This window comes from Neolamprologus brichardi, chromosome 2 (assembly GCF_056152115.1).
Source record: "Neolamprologus brichardi isolate AB-2024 chromosome 2, ASM5615211v1, whole genome shotgun sequence".
NCBI lineage: Eukaryota > Metazoa > Chordata > Actinopteri > Cichliformes > Cichlidae > Neolamprologus > Neolamprologus brichardi.
The window spans coordinates 32,335,950-32,361,691 of record NC_142105.1 but is presented as its reverse complement, the minus strand read 5'-3'; the positions used below and the strand labels follow the sequence as shown (position 1 = coordinate 32,361,691).

The window sequence follows — 25,742 nt, the reverse complement described above, 5'->3', positions numbered from 1 at the left end:
CTTACTGCAGTTTTGTAAGTACAAAACTGATCAAAAATATTTTTGACCACAATTTGAGCCCACAGGGAAAGAATCAGTGTTTAAACTGTGAGTACAGTTCAGCTGAAGTCATTATAATCACAGTCTGGGATGAATGAAAAGACTGTTGGTGAAACTGCTCTATCACATGACATAGCGTGTGATGAAGACTGCTTAATTTGAAGGGGTCACAAGTCAAAGCGGATGAAACCTGCCCCTGCCCCATTTCTGCACATAGCTTGTTCTGAAGACTACTACTACTTATGGTAGCTTTATCCAAATATGTGGTACCTTGTTGTATTTTTAGTTTATTTATTTTTTGCATTGTTGACTCACTGGCATTATGCCTCTGTAATAATAATGTCATTATAGGTTAATAATGAAGTGAAGGTGGTCAATTTTCTCCAAAACTAGGACACCCCTCAGTTTTAGCATGTGGATAATTCTTTATTTGACAAGAAGCACTCCAAGAGCACAAACCTCCACCAACGCAGGGCACTCTCTGGGAAGTGTTTTTTTAAAGGAATAGTATTGTATTTTGTGTATATCCATTTTGGGGGTTTTGTTGTTGTTCATTTAACACATACGTTACAAAGTTTGTGGTGTAAGAGTAGGTAGTGGCTGATTGTATTGATTTGACTTGAGCTTATTATATAATACTACATACTATAGTATATTCTAACTAACTAGGCAGCTCATTTTCTTTCTCTTTAAAAAATACTTTATTTAAAGATATAACACACCTTCAGTTTTTGTGAAATGTAAAACTGATCAGAGGTCAAATGTGACTGATGTTTGAATGCAAACTGTAATGTGATATTTAGAATCACTGTTTATTTGTATCCTTTCCTAAATTTTGCCAGTAAAAACACAGAATTTTATGTAAAGTTTTAAAGATAAAAGACAGTATAAGTTTTATCTTATTTGAACTAGAAAATTAGGTCTAATATTTAGAATCCCTATATTTCTATATGTTGTAAATTAAACCAATGGCATTAAGAAGCATAGTTTTAAATAGTTCTATAGCAATATTACTTTGATGTGAAAATCAGTCTATTTAACTTAGAGCTCGGAGGTCAAATTTGACATATTCTAAATCTTTATATGGCCATTTTTAAATGTGGTTTCTCGGTTTTGACAAGTAAATCATCAGCGAAGGATGCAGGCCAAATTTGAATGGATTGTTTAGATGACCACACAATACACTCCTACAAATTTTATTAGAATTAATTCAATTTCTTTTAAACTATCGTTTAAAAGGAGAAGGAAACACGTAAAAACACTGCCAAAAACACATAACCTCCTTGGTGGCGGTAATATTAAAAACATGTAAAAGCAATTGTATTAGTTACACCTCATCCCTATTAATGTGGGACAAAACACCTTTCGGACATTTTTAATCCCCCAAAGAGGATGTGTGAAACTGAAAAGTAAATTATATGCAGATAATATTGTTTTACCACACGATGTCGCAGGGTTTTCATTATGTGTGTCAGGGCTGGGAGGCTTACTCACTTAGCATTGCACTCCGAGGCAGAAGATGGCGTTATTAAGCTCATACTCGAAGCCAACTGCCGCAAAAAACCAGGATGATGAGCCCTTAAACAGGGTGAGGAGCGGCAGGAGGAGGGAGTCCACCACATATCAAACTCTGTGCTGTAGCATATGCGGCTAAATCATAAAACTGCAAGCTAAAGCTATGTAGCCTGTGCAACCTGCTCTCTGGCATTCACGAGGACACAAGAAGAGCCGGGGTTTTCTTCTTTCTTTTTAAAGTTTCTAACTGTGATATTTTTAATACTATCCGGGAACGGCAGCAACAACAACAACAACAACATCATCAGCTGGCGTTTAGCATTAGCAGCCAAGCTTCCCGGAAGGAGGCCGCAGCGCCGGGTGGAGGTTTAACTTTCCCTGCCCTGACGTCCGCACCGAAGTGATATAAACCCAAATGATAAACTGATATTTATTTCCTCTCGGTAAGAATGGATTCCTCTTTGGGGATATGCAGCGAGGAATGCTTGGCAATATCCTTTCTGAGTTATGGTATTTTTTGTTTTGTTTTGTTTTTTGGCTTTAGCTTGTTGGCTAACGTTAGCTTTTAGTGAAGCCCATTAGGCAACGTTAGTAATTCAGTAATATGGAGATATTCAGTAACCGTGCACTTAAATAATCATGTTATAAAGTAGCTACAGCTCACTTTTAATCCAGTTCATTGCTAACCGCACAGATATATGCCCAGTGTCATGCAATTAACGCTAATTCAAATCACTTGTACAGAATAACGTTGGCCATCCTTACATCTTTACATCCTTAAGCTAAAAATATTACCTGCAGTGGCACCAGCAAACCCAGCATCTGCGGTGTTTTGTCCCACCTCCTGCTGTTTTCATTTATAACCTTAAGTTGCCCACCTTTTAACTGGCATGGCTTGTTCTAACCCTTCGGAGTATCTGTAGTGTAATCTCAGTAATCTAATCTCAGTTTACAAAGCCTGGCGTGACAGTCACTAGTTTCTCATTCTCAGTCACAATAATTCCTTGATTGTGCTGCTCACACTGTAAAATGCCTGGAGCTGAGGTCTGGAAAGAAGGAGCCCAGACTCCTGTCACTAATTGAACGCGGTGGAGAGTTTATGTAAGTATCAATGAGCCAAATGACTGAAAAACAATGTGATTTTTGTCAAGCAGTAGATAAACTTATTGAGAACCATAAGTAGTGGTAATGAGTTGTCGAAACAATTTGAACACCCTAGGTTTGTGAGAGCTCGTAAAGCTGTGGTTTGTAGCATATCTGAGGTGTCTGCCCAACTCTGGGTTTGTCTTTTATGTTTCCTCCTATCTCTGACCCACAATTGCTGTGATATCGGTATGGTTCAAAATACACTCTGTTAGGTCAGAAAGGTGTGCCGTGATAGCGTCACACTGAGTACTTGGCAGGATGATGGATAATTATATAGTTTAACTGGCCACTTGGTTAGGTACTAATAATATGGCAGTAACTCAGTGCATTTAGTCATGTAAATATGGTCAAGAAACCCTGCTGAAGTTCAAACTGAGTATCGGAACACGAAAAAGAGGTTATTTATGTGACTTTTATTGTAGTGTGGTTGTTGGTGCCTGATGGGCTGGTCTGAGTATTTTAGCAACTGCTAATCTACTGGGATTTTCCAGCACAGTCATCTTTAGTGTTTACAAAGTTTGGCCTGAAAAAGAGAAAATATCCAGTGTGCTGTAGTTCTGTGGGCAAAAGTGCCTTGTCATAAGTCTGAAGGGAATGGCCAGATTGCTTTTAGCTCACAGGAAGGCTGCATTAAGTCAGATATCCACTCATTACAACAGAGAGCTGAACATCATTTACACACCACAGCCTTCCTGCATATTGTTGCTGACCATGGCCACCCTTTATGAATACAGTGTATCCATCTTCTTGTTATTCTTGTTGCCTGTTGAGTGTAGTTGGATTATCTTTTTAGGGTTGGGCGTTATCTAACCAATAGATCTTGCAATAAGAAAAGGAAAATGATGCATGGCTATAAGGAATGAGAAGTGCTCTTCAGTGGGGCAGGAAGAAGTACAAAGAAAAATAATCCAGGAATAATTGATAGATTTTATGTGGTACATGTAATCATAAAAAATTACTGTCTACCTTCAGGTAAAATGATAAGTTAAGACTTAAAAGTAGGGGAATTCCTGTCTCAGGCTTTCTCATGGTCCCTGATTTGATTTTACCCGAGAGAGTGCCTCAGTATGTTTCTGTTTCTATGTTTTCACTGTAAAATATCTATCCAGATTTCCTGGATTTTGTTCTTTGTAGATTTTATAGTTTCCTAGGCTAAATGTAAAAAAAAAGGAAAGTGCAAACCGCCAGAGAATCTGAAACAAATGCAACATAACATAGTCAGAAATCTTTAGTGTCAGATGTCATGCAGCACAGCTAAAAGAGTGAATGCTGCAGTTTGAGTGACTCTTCATGGGGCTCTTCCTCTGAGCTCAGAAGGACACTTACAAGGACGATGCTGCCCGCAGGGCTGCGGTGATATGGTTGAGTGTTCAAGTCCATTCAGCTGATGTAAACTTGCTCCACACATACCACACCACTTCCTAGTTAGAGTTTACTCAACAACTTGTGTGTAACACTTAGTTTGTGTACTTTTTACACCCCTAGCATTTGTTCAGGTTATGTTGTGACAGTGTGGGGTTATTTGAAAATGTCACTGTGGCTTGGGTTGTTAAGCATTTATTTTGCACCAGCAGGCAGCTCACTGCAGATTATCTAGAATTCCTTTGCTTCCTAGGCTGTAATGACACTCACATGAGCACACAAGCTACATGCTCAACTAACTCTATTAAAAAACACACTAAATTAGTCCTTACAGGGAGAAATGGCTAGATAACCAGATCCTGTGTCAGCTTTAATCTTTAAATCTTTCATCAAAGCCCCCCCAGACGCCACTTATTCGGGTTGTTAAAATGATTGGCTCAAGAAACTTGAATTTAAATGGTCACCAGGACATAAAGTTTGTATATATCAGATTTCCAGTCACATCTAATAATAAATGCTTCAAATATTTGCTGATAAAGATATTAATCAATATTAATTTTTAGGCATTTTCGTGGCATTTTTTGTTTTAGATTTTATTGAGCAAACTATTAGGTGAGGACCTCCGTGTTCTTAGCCAGTTCACTGTTTTCATTTACAATAATGAGGAATCGTGTATTTGCCGCAGTTTAGTGTTTTCTATACTCTCAGCTATAGTAGAGGTGCTACACCCAGAGTGATTAAGGTTATTTTTAAAGATTTTAGACATCCAAAGTTGGTTAAATAGAAATGGATACTAGAAAGTCAGATAAATACGTTTGACAAATCTGAGCATCATGAGGTCCGCCATATATTTTATTCATTATTCTGTGTTGTATGGTCATGTAGTATGTTTTTATGTTCTCCTGAGGGGTTTTCGATTTTCTCGGTTGTCGATTGTGTAATTTTCAATATCAGACGTTGATTCTGGTCAACGCCGAGTTCCTCTGACACGTTTTTTTTCTCGAATGGCTGAATCATTTTCCTCTCACTATATGCAATTTGACTTATTGTGAAGTGGAGGGGAAGCGTGGGCAGTTTCCTGAGCGCAGTCTTGACCCCAATTGTTAGTCAGCAATTGTTAGAAAGGAAAAAATGAGCCTACATCAAACCACATCACGGACTTGAAGCTGATTGAGCTGAATGTTTATTGACGCAAAGCTTGTGCGGCTCCAGTGAACTTTTGTCAGCAAAACCCGAATGACACACACTGTTTGTTTGTTAATCTTTAACTGCAGATAGACATACGTTTTGCATGTGTGCATGTGCTTAATCTACCAGCATTGAATCTCAGATGTTGACTTTAATATTTCCATACTGAATGTTGCATGAAACTTGCTGCTACTTGCAAAAGAATGGCCGTTATAAGAGGGTTATATTGCTGCAGGTTGTCTGTATGTTTCTTGTGTTTTAGTTGGATTTACTTCTAAGCTTATGTGATATTAAACACCACAGAGCTGATTTTAAGTAGGAGTTTGTACTGTTTTGATCCAGACTGGGTGTTTTAGCCAACCCTGATGCTGTTGTGTCTCGTCCAGTGGCTCAGCTATCGATACCCATCAATGCTAAGTTTGAAATTGTACGAGGTATGTGACCCTTTTATTATTCTCCATTTTTCTCTTGTTTTATATCCTGAGTATAATCAGTCCGGATACGTTTGTGTATTTTTCTGTGAGCTCTCTCCGTCACACCTCACTTTCTTTGACCTCTATTCCATGTGAAGTTAATGTTTAGTCAATATCACAGCGCCAAAAGTAAAAGTGAAAGGAGCTTTTCCGTTGCACCTAATGAGAAAGTGTAAAAAATTTCCACACAGTGTCCCAGTATGGTAAGCAGTGGTCAACATTAAAAACCTGTAGAAATACTTGTAACAGCACTACTAAGTTTCCCTCTGCAGACTACTTGAATGGCACTATTTAAGCTCTCCTTTTTTCCTTTCAGAAGCTGAAGAAGCTCTTCTTATTGATTTGTCAGTAGATCGTAAGTAGTTTTTTTTTCTTTTTCTCTTCTGATATGAGATTTGAGTCAATATAATGTGTAAAAGATCTTATAAAAAGGTGTTGGAAGCCAGGCTTTCCAAGGTGAATCATGACATTAATTATAACACAACACCTGTCTAGTTTTACTGCATTGTCAGAGCATGCCTGCAGATGTCTTTATGTAGTAGTACACTCAGGTCAGGAGTTGTCAGGGTTTTCTGAAAGAACGCTGAATTGGTTCACTTCTAAATCGATTTGTTTTGTTTGCCGGACAGTTTGCAAAGTCTAAGGATGTGTGCTTTCTGTTTCCTGCTCAAGCTTCCGTTAAAGTACGAATCAAAGGAGAAAAAGCCCCAGAGCTGCTGTTGGAACTGCAGGATGATGATCGGACTCAGACTTTCCTCACCCAGGTGAAGAGCGCTCAACCAGTAGGTAAGACTCGACTGTTTCAGTCATCTAAAGCAGTGGGGTAGTTAATTATTTAATGACTCATCTAACATTTATTTACAAAGGGTGGATTACACCTCTTGCTCATTTCCTGTGTATTCTTGCTGCTGACATACTGGTGGAAAGACTACTTGGCCTCAGTTTTTGAAATCAGATCCACCTCCATGGGTGCAAGCCCACTTCTTTGAATGCAGCAATAAAGGACAAAAAACTTTGTTTGTTTATTGTGATTTCACTCTTAGATTTACGTTTTAGCCTTATAAGCTGTGGCCAGATGTGTTCAGATATACTTATAATGTATAAAGGTCTTAAATGTTATAAGCCTCTGTTATGTTGGGAGCATGAGGAGATTATATCGAATGGTGTTCATGCGTTGCTTTTGCTTTGATCGGCACCTCACTGTGAGTGCTGAAAGAAGTAATAAAGTAATCTTATCCACACCCATCCGTAGTTTATCTTCATTTTATCTGGATATCTTAACTGGAGAGAAGAGCTTCTAGGAAGCTGGATGTATAGAAGTAATTCACATGCCATTGTTGAACTCCTGGCAGCCTTTTGGCTAAGAACACTGGGATAATTGTATTCAGTTACATGACCTAATCTGTACACGTAAGTCCAGGGTGGAGACGTGTAAAGCACTGCAGGATGTGTGTGTTTGTTTTATATAAAATCATAAACAGTCAAAGTTAAATTTGAAGCTGTGAAGTCTTTTTACGTATAAGTAACCAGTAGGGGTGGGGGAAAAAATCGATACTGTGTAGCATGGTGATATTTTGTTTGCTAATAATGTATCGATACAGGGACAGCAGAAATCGATATTTTGTTACAAAAAGGTTTTTGTGCTCTGACTTCAGAGCATGTTGATCCTTTTTCTGAGCAAGAATCCTGACATTCCTTCACTGTCCAAATGTGTTTAACTTTTTTTTTGGCAGCAATAAACATGACAGTTTACTTATTTTAATTTAAGACATGTTTTATTTTAATTAAGTTTAAAACTTTTTTATTTAATGTAAAATTATATTTTGTTTTAATTTACTTTCAAAGTCTTCAGTTGCTGAAGGGGCTGCATAGTTTTCATAAACTGCATAGTTCAGAATAGCTATAATTGTACCAGATGGTTGATTCAGTTAAGTTGGACTAGACTGTAATACAAACCGTTCAGTTTGTCAACAATAAAACTGAAATGAGAGAAAGACTGAGTGTGAGACTTTGATATTAGAGAAAATGAATATTGATAAAGTTTACCTTTATGTACAGAATCTGAATATCGCAAAATATTTTAAAAAATTGCAATAATATCGTATCGTGCGTTAAGTATTGTGATAATATCGTATCGTGGGATGTATGGTGATTCCCACCTCTAGTAACCAGTCAGCTGCCTATAAAACAAAGCTTTGTATTTGTTTTTTCCCCCTTGCTTGTTTCTGAGGTTCATGATTATATCTGTTCCACACAGATTATAGATGTCATGCATTTGTAGCTGACAGGTTTTTGTAGAACGCACTCTTAGAAAAACCCAGCGTGTGCACTTGCATCCAAAAATACAAGACAAGGAAATGGCCTTGAGTGGTTTGTATTATAGTGTGACATACAGTGGGGCAAAAAAGTATTTAGTCAGCCACTGATTGTGCAAGTTCCCCCACTTAAAATGATGACAGAGGTCAGTAATTTGCACCAGAGGTACACTTCAACTGTGAGAGACAGAATGTGAAAAAAAAAATCCATGAATTCACATGGTAGGATTTGTAAAGAATTTATTCGTAAATCAGGGTGGAAAATAAGTATTTGGTCAATAACAAAAATACAACTCAATACTTTGTAACATAACCTTTGTTGGCAATAACAGAGGTCAAACGTTTACTATAGGTCTTTACCAGGTTTGCACACACAGTAGCTGGTATTTTGGCCCATTCCTCCATGCAGATCTTCTCAAGAGCAGTGATGTTTTGGGGCTGTCGCCGAGCAACACGGACTTTCAACTCCCGCCACAGATTTTCTATGGGGTTGAGGTCTGGAGACTGGCTAGGCCACTCCAGGACTTTCAAATGCTTCTTACGGAGCCACTCCTTTGTTGCCCGGGCGGTGTGTTTTGGATCATTGTCATGTTGGAAGACCCAGCCTCGTTTCATCTTCAAAGTTCTCACTGATGGAAGGAGGTTTTGGCTCAAAATCTCACGATACTTGGCCCCATTCATTCTGTCCTTAACACGGATCAGTCGTCCTGTCCCCTTGGCAGAAAAACAGCCCCATAGCATGATGTTTCCACCCCCATGCTTCACAGTAGGTATGGTGTTCTTGGGATGCAACTCAGTATTCTTCTTCCTCCAAACACGACGAGTTGAGTTTATACCAAAAAGTTCTACTTTGGTTTCATCTGACCACATGACATTCTCCCAATCCTCTGCTGTATCATCCATGTGCTCTCTGGCAAACTTCAGACGGGCCTGGACATGCACTGGCTTCAGCAGCGGAACACGTCTGGCACTGCGGGATTTGATTCCCTGCCGTTGTAGTGTGTTACTGATGGTGACCTTTGTTACTTTGGTCCCAGCTCTCTGCAGGTCATTCACCAGGTCCCCCCGTGTGGTTCTGGGATCTTTGCTCACCGTTCTCATGATCATTTTGACCCCACGGGATGAGATCTTGCGTGGAGCCCCAGATCGAGGGAGATTATCAGTGGTCTTGTATGTCTTCCATTTTCTGATGATTGCTCCCACAGTTGATTTTTTCACACCAAGCTGCTTGCCTATTGTAGATTCACTCTTCCCAGTCTGGTGCAGGTCTACAATTCTTTGTCCTTCGAAAGCTCTTTGGTCTTGGCCATGGCGGAGTTTGGAGTCTGACTGGTTGAGGCTGTGGACAGGTGTCTTTTATACAGATGATGAGGTCAAACAGGTGCCATTCATACAGGTAACGAGTGGGGGACAGAAAAGCTTCTTACAGAAGACGTTACAGGTCTGTGAGAGCCAGGGATTTTCCTTGTTTGAGGTGACCAAATACTTATTTTCCACCCTGATTTACGAATAAATTCTTTACAAATCCTACCATGTGAATTCATGGATTTTTTTTTCACATTCTGTCTCTCACAGTTGAAGTGTACCTCTGGTGCAAATTACTGACCTCTGTCATCATTTTAAGTGGGGGAACTTGCACAATCGGTGGCTGACTAAATACTTTTTTGCCCCACTGTAAATGTAAAAGAAGATCTGTTATTTCCTTAATTTATATACAAAGTAAATTAAAAAACGGTCTAATTTACTTGGATTCTTCCTAATTGCTTTTGTGTTTAAACCGTGGCTTTAAAAGTTTTTTGCTTTTCCTTTTGCCTGTTTTTCAAAAATGCAGTAGAGACACAAAAGTTAATGTGCTGGAAAATGTAGTCCAGCTGGCCAAGAGTTTAACCCGTACACACCCTAACTAAACATCCTCCCTGGCTTTTGAATCAGCGTTTTGGTTACGAGCTCAATGACCAACATCTTGCTGTGACAAATATTTTGAAGCAGGATGGTGGTGGCACTCCGAGGAGCTGTTATTTCTCAGAACCTGTTCATCCAGTTTACCGTCATTTGCTGGTTAATGCTCATCCTTCAGTGAAAGAAGTACCAGAAACCCGTTCCTTATCGCTCTTGTCATAAGGCGCATGTTCATGTGATGACGTTTCTCTTGTGATTGCTGTTCGTCTTAACAGGATGTTTAATGTGGTCTTTCTGCCCCTGTTTCCAAGACCACATCTCTTTTCGTTTTACACTTGATTATAGGGATGCACCGATACCGATACTGGTATCGGGTATCGGGGCCGATACTGTAAAATGTGTGTGTACTCATACTCGTAAAAGTTAACCGATACCATGAACCGATACCAACTTATTTCATTAGTCAGAGGGTGGCTTGTCATTTCTGTTGTAGTTTTTTAGATTGGCCACTAGGGGAACATCCCGCGCTAAACAGGCACAGGGTTAGACGAGTGAGACTGGCAGCTCCAGATAAAAAAGAGAAACTGGAGGCTGCTGTAGCTAGACTAAACAAAATGTCAGCCGTGTGGACCGGAACAGCCAACTTTAACTCAGGTTTTGGAAAAGCGATGAAAAATGTCAAGAGAAAATCCACGGGCAGTGTGTGTGTGTGGTAGAAGTATCGGTTTTTGTACTCAGTATCGGCAAGTACTCAGATCTAAGTATCGGTATCGGTTTGAAAAAATTGGTATCGTTGCATCCCTACTTGATTATATTACGCAGGTTATTTTTATTTTAAGTTATCTTGTAGAAATAATGCTGACTAAATTTTGGTTCTGATCCTTTTCATCTCAACGGGGACATGTATTAAGAAGCTCGATTTTGCTCTTTTGTGCTGCTATCTAACGCTGCTAATTGACTTTCTTAGTCAAACCTGCCAAACCAACAGCGATGGAGCCCATTACACCAACACCACAGAGAACTCCAGTACCTGTCCCTCCACAAAGGATTGCTAAGACAGCTAACCCACCCAAACCCACTAGTGCAGTGCCCCCCAGTCTTAATAACAACACTCCATCAACTCTGAATAACACAAGTAAGAATAAAAGCACTCATAATAGTTGAAAAAAGTCTTAATTCTTTTTAAGTTTACTTTTGTTTTTCACTTTCTCTGTCTGAAGATCCGATTCAGTCGATTGTTCCAGACTTTGGCTTTGAGAACAACCACACTTTCCAAGTGGAAGAAAAGAAAAATCACCAGAATCGCATCGTTGCTTCTAGGGAGCCTCCACCTCTCCCTCCACTACCTCCTCGCAAAGCTTCTTCTATTCCATCCAATCCTCCGCGGCCTGCTCCAGTCCCTAAAGACAGAGCTGCCTCCTTACAGGCCAAAGACAGCTCCTCAGTCACTAGCAGCAAGTCAGAGTAAGTTAACCTCTGTCACAGCTAAGTAGATTTACTGTACATTAAAACTATCCATAATACTCTGTCCATAATACTGCTGGTTTGAAAGTATTTTTCCCTGCTTTTTCAGTAGTTTTAGGTCAGGGTTTGACCGTGCAGACAGGCCACCATCTTGGTGTGAGAGCCCCACCACTAACAGCATGAGACAGGCCATGTTCTCCACCCAGGCAGGTCAGAGAGAATACCTCATCAAACACCGCCTGGGCAAGAAGGAGAACGAGTATGTGGATATCCGGCCCTTCAAGTAAGTGGAATTCATTAATTTCTTTTTGTTTTGATAAGAAGAAAAAACTTATGTGTGAAAATATGATTTAGACATTATAGTTTAGTTTAGAAATGAGCAAAAGATACACTAGGTGCTTGTCTCTGATGGTTTTTTATTTTCCTTTGCTTTTTATGTGCCTTCAAATCACATGTTTAATCTGCACGAGGTCTGAACCAAAGACTGATCCGATTCTTTATACCGTTTTTAGTCTGCTGGACTTCTGCTCTATGCAACTGAGCTTCTATGAAAAAAAAAAAATGAAAAAAAATCATAAAACAAACCAAAAAGATTCTTCACCGTCTCCATAACACTGAGTGGAAAGTTGCATCTGAAACATGCTGCTGCACATCAGGGCTGTTCGATATAACGATATATATCGGATAACAATATAAAAACGTCTATTATTTCCTATTACGCTATCGTTTGTTTTGTGTTGTTGTAAAATAAACTGTTTACAGCAATATTTTTTTCATCGTTTTGATGGCTATTTTAACTTCCTAAAGTTCTCTCTTTCTCTTATATGTAATATAACCACACTACTGACGGACAAGCGCCTGTTTTTACGCGTTGTCGTTAGCAACAACGACGGTAAAACCGTCGCGTGGCTCCGCTGTCCGCTTGTTTGTTTTCCACGTAAACCTTTCACAATAAAGCTCAAGATCCTGTTGAGACTTTTCAAAATAAACTGAATCGTGTGAAAGAGTATGCAGAGTTTACAGATGAGAAGCAAAAAGAGCCGTCGTGCTCTCAACGTCAGACTCAAATGTTAGAACAGGCTTTTCCCCGCAGCTCACCGTGTAATAAATACTCACAAAGAAAACGGCGGCCGTTACAACTTATGTATAAAAATACATAGTTTCACGCATCGGTCAAAACACTCAACTCCAGGTAAAGGACTGGAGTCCAGCTGGAAACACTTCACGCAAGTCGAGCTGCCCGAGATTCACAGAATTTACAGAAAATGTTACATTTTTGTGATTTATATCGTTTTCGGGACGATAGAATTCTTATATCGGGATATGAGATTTTGGTCATATCGCACAGCCCTAGGTAGAATTGTATTGGCTGTATTGGTTTGATTGATCTATTTCCCCTAGCATGTGAAACTAGCACTGATTGCAAGAGCAAATCCACTCTGGGAACTTAACTGAAAGTGAACAGAAGCCAAAAACTGAAGAATACCACTTTTGTTGGCATTAAATATATAAACTGCATGTTTCCTAGGTTCTTCACAGGTACGTGGAATGTGAACGGTCAGTCTCCAGACAGCATCCTCGAGCCGTGGCTCTGCTGTGACCCTGAACCTCCAGATATATATGCTCTTGGGTCAGTAAGAAATCATCATACAGTACATTTGTTGCAAAAAAAATCATATCATGATGTTATTCTCATGTTGTGAAAACAACCAGTGTGATGATTTGGGTTATGCTTCTAGTTTTCAAGAATTGGACCTGAGCACTGAGGCTTTCTTCTACATGGACTCATCCAAAGAGCAGCTGTGGGTCGATGCTGTGGAGAGAAGCCTGCACTCAAAAGCCAAGTACAAGAGGGTGAGCAGAGAAACTTTCTAAAAGATGAGTTGACCAAAAAGCGAAGCCCTAATGTGGAGCACAACAGGAAAACACAATGATGGGAAAACACTGTGGAATAAGTTGAACTCCTCATATTTGCACATGCACCCTGTCATATTGATGAGTAGGTGGGTAAAAATATGAATTTTCATTTTTTTATTTCTCCAGGTTCGGATCATACGACTCGTTGGGATGATGCTTGTAGTTTATGTTAAAAAGGCTTACAAGCATCACATAAAAGATGTGGCTGCTGAGCACGTGGGGACAGGAATCATGGGAAAAATGGTATGTTCACACTAAGACAAAATACAACGTGGCTGAAAACCATAAATGAGCCATGACTTTTTTTTTTTTATTGAAGTATCAAAGATCATGATGTGTATGTAAACTCTCTGATTGTGAGATATCCCTGCTATCTTGCACCTTTATCTTCCTGGGTAATGTTTTTAATGAACGTGAAGTTGTTGGATCACTGTTTTGGATTAATTAAATACTAAACATGTTATCTGCAGTTTGCATTGATATTCTACCTGGTTGTATTTACCTGAATGTCAATAAGGCGTTCTTGTGTTATTTATGTTTCAGGGGAACAAAGGAGGCGTAGCAGTGAGGTTTGTTTTCCACAACACTAGCTTCTGCATCGTCAATTCCCATCTAGCAGCACATGTGGAAGACTTTGAGCGCCGCAATCAGGACTATAAAGACATATGTGCACGCATGACCTTCCACTTACTGGACTACCCTCCTCTCAGCATCGTCAAGCACGAGTGAGTGCCTCAGTCATTCGCATTCAGAAATAATGTGCAGTGGATGACTTTACTGTGAGCCTTAGGTTTTGTTTACCCCTCCTTTAATTTAGTCTGTTACAGTAACATTACATAACCAGTTTTGTAATGAAACTACAAATCTCTGATTTCTGAATCATCATATTCATCACCAAGATGCTATTTAAAGCGCTTTCTGCTTCTTTGGTGTGTTTTAGTGTCGTAATCTGGCTCGGGGACCTAAACTATCGTCTATTTATTACCGATGCTGCTGAAGTCAAACAATTCATTGTTCAGGGTGATCTAAAGAAGCTTCAGGAGTATGATCAGGTAAGAAACTGTTGCCTTGCTCAATGTTTCCTGTGAAAGTGACATAAATCTCACTACTGTTTTGGCTGCCTTTTAACATTTAAAAACCGGGACAGTTCCTCTTTTTTATTTTTTATTTGTTTTACTGTTAGGAGCAGAAAAATGCCTCCCTCACTGCTTCTTACCCTCGCTTGTTATTTTAACGTTTTCGGAATAAGCATGAAAGAAGTTAAAAATGTCCACTCACTGGCCACTATTAGATGCTCATTCGCTCATCAATGCAAATAGCTAACTAAATATAGATGGATAGATAGAGATATACATAGATATAGATAAAGATTTGGATTTGACTTTGAAACTGAGAATCAGAGTAGGGAAGAAAGGTTTTTGGGGTTTTTTTTTAAAGTGACTTGTACCGTGTGTTACGTTGAGTCAGGGACCGGAGCCCTGAATTGCCTACCCCCAACAGGGAACTAATCCCCACCCAGGATTACTCCGAAAATAAAAAAGGCAAAATAATAAAAGGGTGCCTGAAGGAAGAACTTAAAAAGCTCAGCTGGACACTCACCTAACTTAACTGGGAAGTTGAATCTCTAAAGGTGAAAAAAGATAATCAGAAACCAATTCCAACTCAAACTCCCTTTTCAACAGTCCCGGACGAGCCCCCACTTGTTACGTTCCCCTGAGGGGTCTAGGCGGTGAGGGGGAAGTAACAAAAAGTGTTCGGGTCAGAAAAAGGAGACAAGAAGGCATAAGGGTTAAATTAAAGAGTTTTATTAAAGTTTCTATTAAAACTAACTAAAAGAGACTGACAAGCCGCTATCACCATTTAAAGAAATAAACAAAACTCAAATGTTAGTCAATAAAGCACAAAGTCAAAAAGAGTGCAGCTCACTAGCTGCAAACACCGCAAAACACTCAGCTCACTAGCTGAAACCACACTAATGGCACTCTGGCCCAGAGCTCACCTTTCCCTGGGCTTAAATCTCTTTAATTACTGACGAGAGTCAGCTGTGTAAAAGGGAAAGGTGGCAAGTAAGGCAGGAGAGTTGGTCGGACACGCCCACACAGACAACTTCAGGAGGTGGCCCTGCTAGGGCCGTAACACCGTGGCATGGTTGTTGGTCCAACCTGATACTAGCAAGGTGCAGATAATAAAGTGACCTATGGGTGTATTTTAATTTTATCCTCGTCAGATTCTTATCTGCAGTTGTTCAGTTCTTAGTATGTAAATAAAACCGTTATCTTGGTAAGTAGATTGTGCTTATGTTTGCAGTTTAAGTTCGGAAAAATTAAAACACAAAGTATTTCTTGATAAATATAAACTGGGAAAAGAAATAAGGGAAGCTGATTGTCAAACACCGGTATTACTTACTGTCAGGTTGTGTAATGTTTCAGTTTCTTTCGCCTATTTATTTCCAAGCAGATGAGCTCTGTTTTGACTTTTTGAATAAACAATATTTTCCTGTTTCTAATTTGTAGCTGAACGTTCAGAGGCAGACAAAGAAGGCCTTCACAGACTTCATGGAAGGGGATATTACCTTCATTCCCACGTACAAGTTTGACCCTAAAACTGATCGATGGGACTCCAGGTAAAGCCACGTCCCTCTGTTGAATATAGCAAACACAGAAGCTTTTTCTTGTTTTGTTTTTTTTGTTTGTTTTTGTCCAAATTTGCTATTTACAGAAAAAAGTAACCAAAGGTCATCAAACATATAAGCCATGTTAAACTACAGTGTGAGGGTTGAAAGGGTTTTCAGATAGACCGGACACTTTACATATTTGTATAAATTCAGTTCTTTGCTTCAGTTCTTTGTTCTGTTTTTCTTGAATAAAATATCTTATTTTGAATCCTGATTACACTGTTTTTTTTCCCCCGACACTGTATTTTGTTACACTAACATACAGTGTCAGCATTACTGTGTTTGTGAGATTTCTGACTTGGCTTCTGAAACTGTGCCTGTTTCCTGCAGTGGGAAGTGCAGAGTCCCAGCTTGGTGTGACAGAATCCTGTGGAGGGGCAGCAGTGTCAAGCAGCTAGCATACCGGAGTCACATGAGAATGCAAACTAGCGATCACAAGCCCGTCAGCTCCCTCTTTAGTATAGGGGTGAGGATCTCTGCAGTCACATAAAGCTGGCAGTCTTGCGTTTCATGTTTTTTTTACACAAAACAAATGCTATTGCATGAATAAAAATGACATTAATATTTGCATTCATGCGTTTGTGTAACAGGTGAAGGTGGTAGATGAGCAGCGCCACAAGAAGGTGTTTGAGGAGATTGTTCGTGCAATGGACAGGATGGAAAATGACTGCCTTCCATCTGTTTCTCTGAGCAGGAGAGAGGTAAGAGTACTGTTACACTATGGGTCTGTCTTAAGTTTATTCTTCATATAATCTTGCTTCTCTTCCTTTGCTCTGCAGTTTACATTTGAGAATGTCAAGTTCAGGCAGCTTCAAAAGGAGCGCTTCCTAATAAAAAATGATGGGCAGGTACCCTGTCACTTCGCCTTCATCCCCAAACTTAATGACTCGCAGTATTGCAAGCCTTGGCTGCGTGCTGAGCCCAGCGATGGAATGCTGGATCCAAGTGAGTCCCATAGATCCCAATAACACTCTTACTTTGTTAATCTTGTTGGTTCAAATTTTAGACCTATAACCAAGATCTGTGAAGTAGTTTAACAACTGGTCCTGAATGCATCTCGTTGTATCCTTTTTTTTTAATGATCACTAGCTGTTAAATGCACTTAATGTTAATTTAGTTAAAAATGAGTTTACCACTACTCTATGCCCCGTATAAGTCAAAAGCAGATCATTGAGGCACAGTTAAAAACACGTTTTCCCTGCAGGAGAGTTTGCACTAATCCTCCCTTATTGTCTTGAACAGATGAGACCCTGGAGATCTATCTGGAGGTGTATGTCAGTAAAGACTCTGTCACACTGCTCAACTCTGGAGAAGACAAAATAGAGGACATCCTGGTGCTTCATCTGGACCGTGGCAAAGACTACTTTATTACAATCTCAGGCAATTACCTGCCCAGCTGCTTTGGCACCTCGCTGGAGACTCTGTGCCGCATGAAGAAGCCCATCAGAGAAATCCCCATTACCAAACTCATTGACCTGGTAAGAGGAAGCTAGTCTGGCAATCTCGGAGAGACGGATGCTTTTAGTACAGTGTAAACAGATAGGATTAGTGAACAGAGACATATTTTCCTGAGATTTGTTCAAACTGATTGCACACAGCAGATAGAGTAGTTTTTTTTTTAACCCTGAACCCTGGGCTAGGAGGCATCAGGGGTTCTTCTGTCTCGTGGGGTAAACTCAGTCACAGAGAGAACCTATATTTGGAGAGTGTAAAATATCTCAAACTATATTTCTGGCTATGAGGGGCCAAGGGAACAAGGAAGTGGCAAAAACATAGGAAGGGAGCTCCTAAAGAAAAGGAAAGACTGGCTCAGCTTAGACCTTTCATATAAATAGACTCCTCTAACTTTACATGATTTCCTCTGTCTGCTTCTATTATGCTATTTTGATCTAATCTGATCTGGGTTTGGGATGTAGAGCTACTATCATGAGTACTTCTTTAGCTCTACTTTAAGCTTTTTCATTTTCCTGCTGCACTTTTGATTTGATCAAATGATTTGTGCAAAAAAAACAAAACAATCCAGAATCTGTCACTTTTCTGACACTTTTTCTGTTTATCCCTGGTGCTTCTCTCTACTTTCTTTCCTCCTTTGTTTCTCTGCATCGCCTCTTCTTGCCTCGATCATTCATTTCCAACTCTTCACTGTGGCTGTGGGCTGACTTCTTGCTCAGGGAGAGGACAGCTACATGGAGAAGGTAAAATATTAACACGGATACTGATCACTTATCAGGCACAACAAGGTCACTTTAAGTTGAGATACAAGACCACCTCTTTTATCAGCTTTATGGGGCATTATTAATCTCCCTCGTTGTTCATGTTATATATAGAAACTGGTTCCTATACTATAAAGGTCAGTCCCATTATTAATGTGTGTTATAACTTTTTCCAGCTTTATAACACAGCAGATTTCACAGAGGTGAACCATTTTTTGCCAGTGGACATAAAATTAATCAGTGACTTTGATCATGAAAAGAAGTGATTTTTAATGAAAAAAATATGATCTGTGTCGAGCTCCTGAATTGTGTCGGTTTTTCAGACTTTGCATGTAATCACTGAGAGCCAAAATCCAGGTTTGAGACAGTTATGAAGTAGGGATGCAACGATACCAAGTTTTTTTTAAACCGATACGATACCGATACTTGGACTTGCCGATACAGAGTACAAAAAACGATACTTCTACCACACACACACACACACACACACACACACACACACACACACACACACACACACACACACAAATACAATTAATTGGAAGACAGGTTTTATTATATTCCCTGCCGATAAAAAAATAAAATCTTAATAAAAACGACCACAAAAAAATTTCAAGTGAAAAATAAGCACTTCTGTTAAATTATTGCAGAGTCTCCACATTGTAATTTTACAAAATATCACTGAACTATTGGCACTGTCTCGAGCTTTCAGAATAATAAATAAACACTTCTGTTTGGAATAAAATAAATACAAATTAGGTTAGAGAATAAAATAAACTTTTAAATTATTGCAGCGTGTCCATATTATAAACAAACAAACAAAATAATTATTATTAAATAAATAATAAAATATAAAAATTATAAAATAAATAATAAATAAAATAATAATTGGCCCCCTAACTAGTGGCCAATCTAAAAAACTACAACAGAAATGACAAGCCACCCTCTGATTAATGAAATAAGTTGGTATCGGTTCATGGTATCTGTTAACTTTTACGAGTATGAGTACACACACATTTTACAGTATCGGCCCCAATACCCGATACCAGTATCGGTATCGGTGCATCCCTACTATAAAGATTCAGACAGTTTTTTCTGCTAGTGGATCTTTATGATGTCAGAGAGAAAGAGAATTTCTTTTCAATAATTTACCAAGACCGCAGCCACCTACTGCACGAATCTGTTTGTAATGGGTAGCAAATCGGAAGAAAACTGACTGAAAATGAATGGAGCTTAAATAGCTTGTTTGAAACAATGTATCGAAACGATGTGAAGTTTGATTATGAAGCCACAAAGTGTTTTTATCATTGAAATCTCTGTGTTTTGAAACTGAAAACTTAAACTGGGAAACCGTAGACACCGAGTGCCGTTTAGCAACCTGTGGTTGACAATTCATTAGCCAATAAACATAATCAGAATAATCCTCCATTCTGACTCTACATGTTTTTATGACATCAAACTAGTGACTCAGCCCGTAAAGTCGTCAGGAAAGTGTGTGCTGGTGTCACAGAGCGAGGAAGCTACAGCTATACAACTAGAAGTCTTTTTGCAACCTCATGAGTCGCCCCCTGGTGGTCATTAGAAAGAATGCAGGTTTGAAGCACTCAGCTTTTGGTTCTGTCAGGGGAAGCCGAGGGACTGCGTCAGTGCTCAGGATACTGTAAATAAGGATTATTGTAAACGATTAGTCAAGTATAAGTATCCTTTATTTTTGTTCAGCTACCATTTTTAATCAGTACACACCCTTAGGAGCTAATCAGAAAGTGAATCAGTGTGTGCTCGTCTCACATCTCCCAGCGCTGACACGTTTGGTAATCCACAGGCAATCAGAGACCGGACAAAGCTTTAGTTTGGTTATACTCTGAGTGTGATTGTGTGTGGGGGGTTAGTCGCCTATTAAATCTTTCATGGGCCATTGAGAGCAGAGAGGAAACATCAGCCTGGTGAAAGTCAGACACACTAAATCTCATTTCACAGCAGGCTTGCCTTGCTGCACAGCTCCTTTATGCACATGACTGAAGCTAATGAGAGGGAGTGTTGAAGCTGAGACATTCATATGAAGTCTAACTGCAGACCTCCTCTTCCTTTTTATGACTTGATGAGTGAAAATGGGAAACGGAGAACCACTTAGAATATAAGCATGCTCCATTTTCTTGACACTGGCGCAATGTAATGCGTTTTATGTAAAAGCTTTCTGGCCTTGATCGCTGTGAGATTAATTACAATGTAAATATACTTCTTACACCATATTACATTAGTTCTGTATGTTAGCATCTTCCCAGCTGCTCTCCAGTTTCCTCTGCCCTCATGTGCAGGCTCAGTAGCTGGGGTTATTTTTAGGTGTCTCTCGTGAGTCTCGGGGATCCATTTTCAGTGACAAAAAGGATGTGATATCCAGCTCTGAGTAAAATGGCTTTCATACAAGTCTCCAGAGATGATACTGACCTCACTGCTACACTAATTGATGTGATTTTTCATGTGTTACACCTGATCAAAGCGGTATAAACACTGTATGACAATATTACTCTGCTACTGTTTGTCAGAATAAGACATTTTGATTTTTGTCCAAACAGGAAAAGTCCAAGATGAACTTCCTGATGGTGGATGGAGCCGGTACTGAGGACAAACCTCTGAAGATCCCCAAGGAGGTGTGGATTCTGGTCAACCACCTCTACACAAAGTCCTGTGATCAGGTGAGAGCTTCAGCTCGTTTCTGGATATGCCAACATTTTTCCACCTCTAGGAAAGAGTTTAGATTTACATAAATTCTTGCAGTGCTTACTGTCTGATACATTTCTTTATTGCCAACTGAAGCTAACATTACTGTGCTAAAACCCCCCTCATTGACATACTGTGTTTATTTATAGATGGATAATATTGTTATTATTATTGTTGTTATTACTATTATGATTATTATTACTAGTATTATCGTTGCACTCTGCTAGAGTAGCTTAGTATGATAGGTCTCTTTTGGAGAATGTCTGTGCTTGAAAAGGCCACTGACACTGAGTAACAAAAGCATTTTAGAGAGGGAACATCAACAAATACAAATGATGAGCAAAAACTTAATGCTACTGTTATCTATAAGCTGAAATGACTGATAATGTTTCATACGTTTGTGCAGTGTTTTGTAAAACCATTATCTTAAAATATCATCCGTTTGAGGAAAAACTTGCTCCTGCTTAGTTTTGTGCATTTTCAGATAACTCGAGTTTCTGAGTTCTTTATTTTGGCCTGTAGAATAATTAACGAGTGCAATAGATGGTCTGTTGAGTAGGGCTGCTCGATTATGGCAAAAATGATAATCACGATTAAATCTCGATTATTTGACGATATTTATTTAACAATAACAATGTATTGAATAATGACTTTAAAAAATAATATAAAATAGTGTGCAAATACTGATAACAGTGCAAATGTTTGCAATATAAAAAATAAATGAAAGATGTAAACATCTATGTTTAGTGAACTTTGCAGTGTTGCTCTGTGGTGCAGCTACGACACTGTAGCAAAGTTTACACACTGTGTCTACTTGATCCACGTCTGACTCCGCAAACCCATAATGTTTCCAACCACTGAAGTTTTTTTACCTCTCTTTTCAACCAACGGCAGTCACTCTCCTCTCCAAATAACTTCTGCTCAGCTTTCCGAGCTTCCCTCGGGTCCTCTTAATCAGCGGTCACCAACCCCCGGGCCTCGGACCGGTACCGGTCCGTGAGTCGTTTGGTACCGGGCCGCGAGAGTTGAGGCTCAGGTGTGAAATGTATAGTTTTCAGGGTTTTTATCGGTTTTCAGCGGTATTTTGTTATCGTTTTTATTGTTTACTCTGTTTTCCTGGATCTTTTCACGTGTTTTATGAATAAATTTTCTTTTTTTCGGTACCGGTACTAGTTTTATTTTGTTGTATTTATCCACGACACCTTAAAGGCCGTTCCGTGAAAATATTGTCGGGCATAAACCGGTCCGTGGTGCAAAAAAGGTTGGAGACCGCTGCTCTTAATTGTTGTGACGCGTGTTCGAAATGCAGAGAGGTGCGCTCGATTTGCCACACGGAGCAGCGCGAGAGTAAAGCACGAGGGAGGGGCTAATAATCGGCTCAGTCATTTTTAATGATCGTTGAAAGCCCAGATCGTAATCGTGATTAAAATTCGATTAATTGAGCAGCCCTACTGTTGAGTAATGGCAAACATATATAGGTTGTCTGTTCTTCTCTGAAGGGAAAAGAAGTCAATAAATAGAACAGTTAGACACAAAGGGCATATGAATTTCAATGTGAAGCGCTTGAAGCTCCAGTAATACTAATAGTTACGAACATTATTGTTTGACCAACGTGTTTTGGCTTCTTCAAACTTTATTCTCAGCTCCATGCACCTTGGAAGTGGGTGGAGTGCCAGAAACCTTCAGTCTGTTTCTACATCAGGCCTTAATATTCCTCATTTGTCCCTGGTTGTCTTTCAGGAGGACTTATTTCAGACACCAGGCCTACAGGAGGAGCTGCAGAGCATCATCGACTGTCTGGACACCAGCATCCCTGACTCCATCCGTATCCTATAAAGCCAGTTCTAAAAGCAGAGCAGATTTGTTTTTGTGATCCGTTGATGGCAACAAGTGTTAAAATCCACGTCAGCTGGTTTACAGCTGATAGTAAGACGTTCAGGCAGGAGCAGAGTTCAGAGACGACATTGTGAAAATATGGAACTACAAGAATTTTCTTAACTGTTGGTGTAGCTGGTTGTAACCACTCTGTGGCTGAGGCGCTGCTGATCTTCTTGGAGGCTTTGCCAGAGCCGGTGGTGTGCTATGAACTCTACCAACGGTGCCTAGACTGCTCTAACGACACCCGCCTCTGCAAACAGGTGCAGTCTGATTTATAACAAGTGAGGCATCATGTTCATGTACAGATGAGTACAGTTCGTTTTATGATGTGGTTAATCTCTGTGTTGACCTTGATTTTTGACAGTTGATCTCCCAGTTGCCTCGAGCTCACCGCAATGTGTTTCGCTACTTGATGGCCTTTCTGAAAGAACTTCTCAAACACTCGCAGAACAACAATCTAACAGCCAGTCTCCTTGGTAAGGTCGTCTCCATATATCATAATACAGAGTTTATTTAAGCAGATTCTTCCATCACAACCACTTAGTTTTGAATTAGCAGCGGGACGATATTAATTTAAGTTAATTGAATCTTTTCAAATTAAGAGCACAAATCGGTGAATTTTAAAATTGTTAAATATATAAACTATTACATTGTGCACCACAATACAGTTATGCTGTAACCAAATCAGAGACGGAGCTTCCAGGCCTTCATATAATAAAATGCCAGTATTGGATTGAGTTTATACAATAGTAACCATATATTAGATTAAACATTTATGACCTAAAATGCAAAATGTGAGTAACTAATAAATTAGCATTTTGTATGTTAAATGTTGACCTGTTATTTGCGGTCAATCTCAATCCCTGACATTTTGTTTCCTGTTCTTTTACCGTAGCTACCCTCTTTGCCAGCCTCCTCATTCGACCACCTCCCAATTTTGTGGGCAGGCAGACGTCACACGAGCGCCAGAAAGCCATCGATTTTGTTCTGGGGTTCCTAATGGCCGGAGATGAGGAGTAACATTGAGGGTTAATTATGGTGTCAGTTTGGCCTGGAGCCGATTCCCAGCCTGGCTCTTCGGTTGTAAAGGACCTGGTATTTTGACATCTACTGGAGACCAGTGCAGTTCTTCTGCACCCTACCTTTTACAAACTGTCGTGTTAATATGTAAGGTACTGAAGACTCTTATTAGAACTGTCATATCTTCAGTCCATGCACAATAGGACAAGTTGCAGGATTTGGAAGCATTTGGGAGAGGTTTGACCTGATGCACTTTGTGATGACCCTAAAGGACCTGTGCTGAGTTGACACTTCTTCATGTAGGTGCTCTTGCCAAAATAACCCCTAAGCCGTGAGTGTTATAAATGTGAAAACACTATATATAGATATATATATGTATCCATAGATGCTAAATAGGAGACTCACTTACACTAAAGAAATGAAGAGACTTCTTTAGGTTTGAATAAATGGACTGAAGATGTTTAGATATATTGTTAAAATAGTTTGAAATGGGATGATCATGCAAATCTGTCACTAAGAATGTTTATGCTTAAGATAAATCATGACAATCATTTATTTTGCAGCGTTTAGCTGAGGGGACAATATTAAGATACCTTTGAGCTTACCCATGGTATTGTAACTGTTTATTTATGTTTTTGTTTTCCTCCAAGTTTGCACCATGTGAACACTTTGGTTTCTGCTGCAGTTTACTTTCAGTTTTAAAAGTGTTTAATTGGGTGTCTTCTTACGTGTTTTTATCACCCTGTTGTAGAAAACTCTTGGTTGTAAGTGTTTGCTGTGTTTTGTGTAACTTCAGCCGTCAGCCTTACCTCCAGTTTCCTCATTTCCTTTTGACTCACGAAACAAGTCTGTTAACACACTAACTTCCTGGTCAATCGGAATCGGGTGGAGATCTCACTCTTTTCTGGTGGTGTAAATAGTGACTGTTTACCTGGTTGTTTGACTGTCTGCTGGTATGAATCTGTGATGGTGTTTAGTTTGTCCTGAAGGTGGTACTGTTGGTGTGCGTCTACATGTGTTTACACATCTTCTCCCTCACTTTTGCCACATCTTAAAGCTCTTTATTCATTGTTTTTAGGCAGTTCTGTCCCCTTAGGGTAAATCCAAAAGACTAATGTTCTCATTTGAACTCGTGCAGCATTTTCTGGGTGTGAAATTAGCAGATTTTAATGGCTCATTACTCTGCAGGAAACTGCTTGTCTTTGTGCCACAGAGGATCATTCTGTTCTGCAGCTGATTCTCGGTAATAAGGAACTTCTAAGGCCCATTTCCTCTGAAACGGTTTAACCCATAAGCTTTTCACATTAATGATGTAATAATTTACCCACGATGCCAGAAAAACCAGAGTTTTTTCACACATGCCCCAGGACCTTTGCAGACGACATATACACATGATGCAATGTGAAAATGCTGACAATCGTGACTCTTGTTTAAATAACTGTTGGTCTGAAGTAGCTCATCCTGCCTTATTAACATCCTTCCTCCAAAATCCTCTGTTGGCCTTTTTCACTCTGAGATTTGCCAAACGGTGGCATGAGTCTATGGAACAATTACTTTGGGGATTTTCTTTTTTTTATATATAGATTTGGGAGAACTGTTTTACAACAACCTTTCATTTTTGTCTGTAGAAATACAACCTTCATGATGTCAAACAGAAGAATCGGTGTAATCACCACCCTCTGATTTTTCTGTTGTCTTATTCCACTCTACCAACTGATGTTAACAGTGTGTGGATTCATTGTTGTTCCTCTTTTCAGTTTTGTCACAAAACTGAGGTACGTTCAAAGGTACACAAGAATGCATTTGTTTTCAACTTCTCGGATATTTTTTTTTTATTTTTAATTTATTTAAATGAAATAAAACTGTGTATAAAGCTGTTTTGTGCCCCACCTCAATCTCATCCTCTTGGAAATCTTATGTA

The 25,742-nt window shown here is 39.4% G+C and overlaps 1 protein-coding gene across 2 annotated transcripts; it reads left to right on the top strand.

The window, feature by feature from the left end:
- Positions 1–1,637: 1,637 nt before the first annotated feature.
- ocrl (OCRL inositol polyphosphate-5-phosphatase) lies at positions 1,638–25,697 on the top strand. 2 transcript variants are annotated; one of them, XM_087851475.1, is made up of 24 exons: positions 1,638–2,046; positions 2,577–2,655; positions 5,593–5,684; positions 6,040–6,078; positions 6,396–6,509; positions 10,905–11,072; positions 11,158–11,401; positions 11,511–11,684; positions 12,930–13,031; positions 13,141–13,255; positions 13,445–13,561; positions 13,862–14,043; positions 14,259–14,370; positions 15,832–15,941; positions 16,323–16,458; positions 16,583–16,693; positions 16,772–16,937; positions 17,235–17,470; positions 18,164–18,187; positions 20,779–20,898; positions 22,664–22,748; positions 22,934–23,061; positions 23,166–23,277; positions 23,697–25,697. In XM_087851475.1, exons 1-24 carry the CDS (start codon positions 2,004–2,006, stop codon positions 23,819–23,821), a joined length of 2,934 nt encoding a protein of 977 aa, XP_087707601.1. In that variant the 5' UTR covers positions 1,638–2,003; the 3' UTR covers positions 23,822–25,697. The 2 variants fall into 2 exon arrangements, with proteins under 2 accessions (XP_087707601.1, XP_087707607.1); XM_087851481.1 differs by lacking the exon at positions 18,164–18,187.
- Positions 25,698–25,742: the final 45 nt, after the last annotated feature.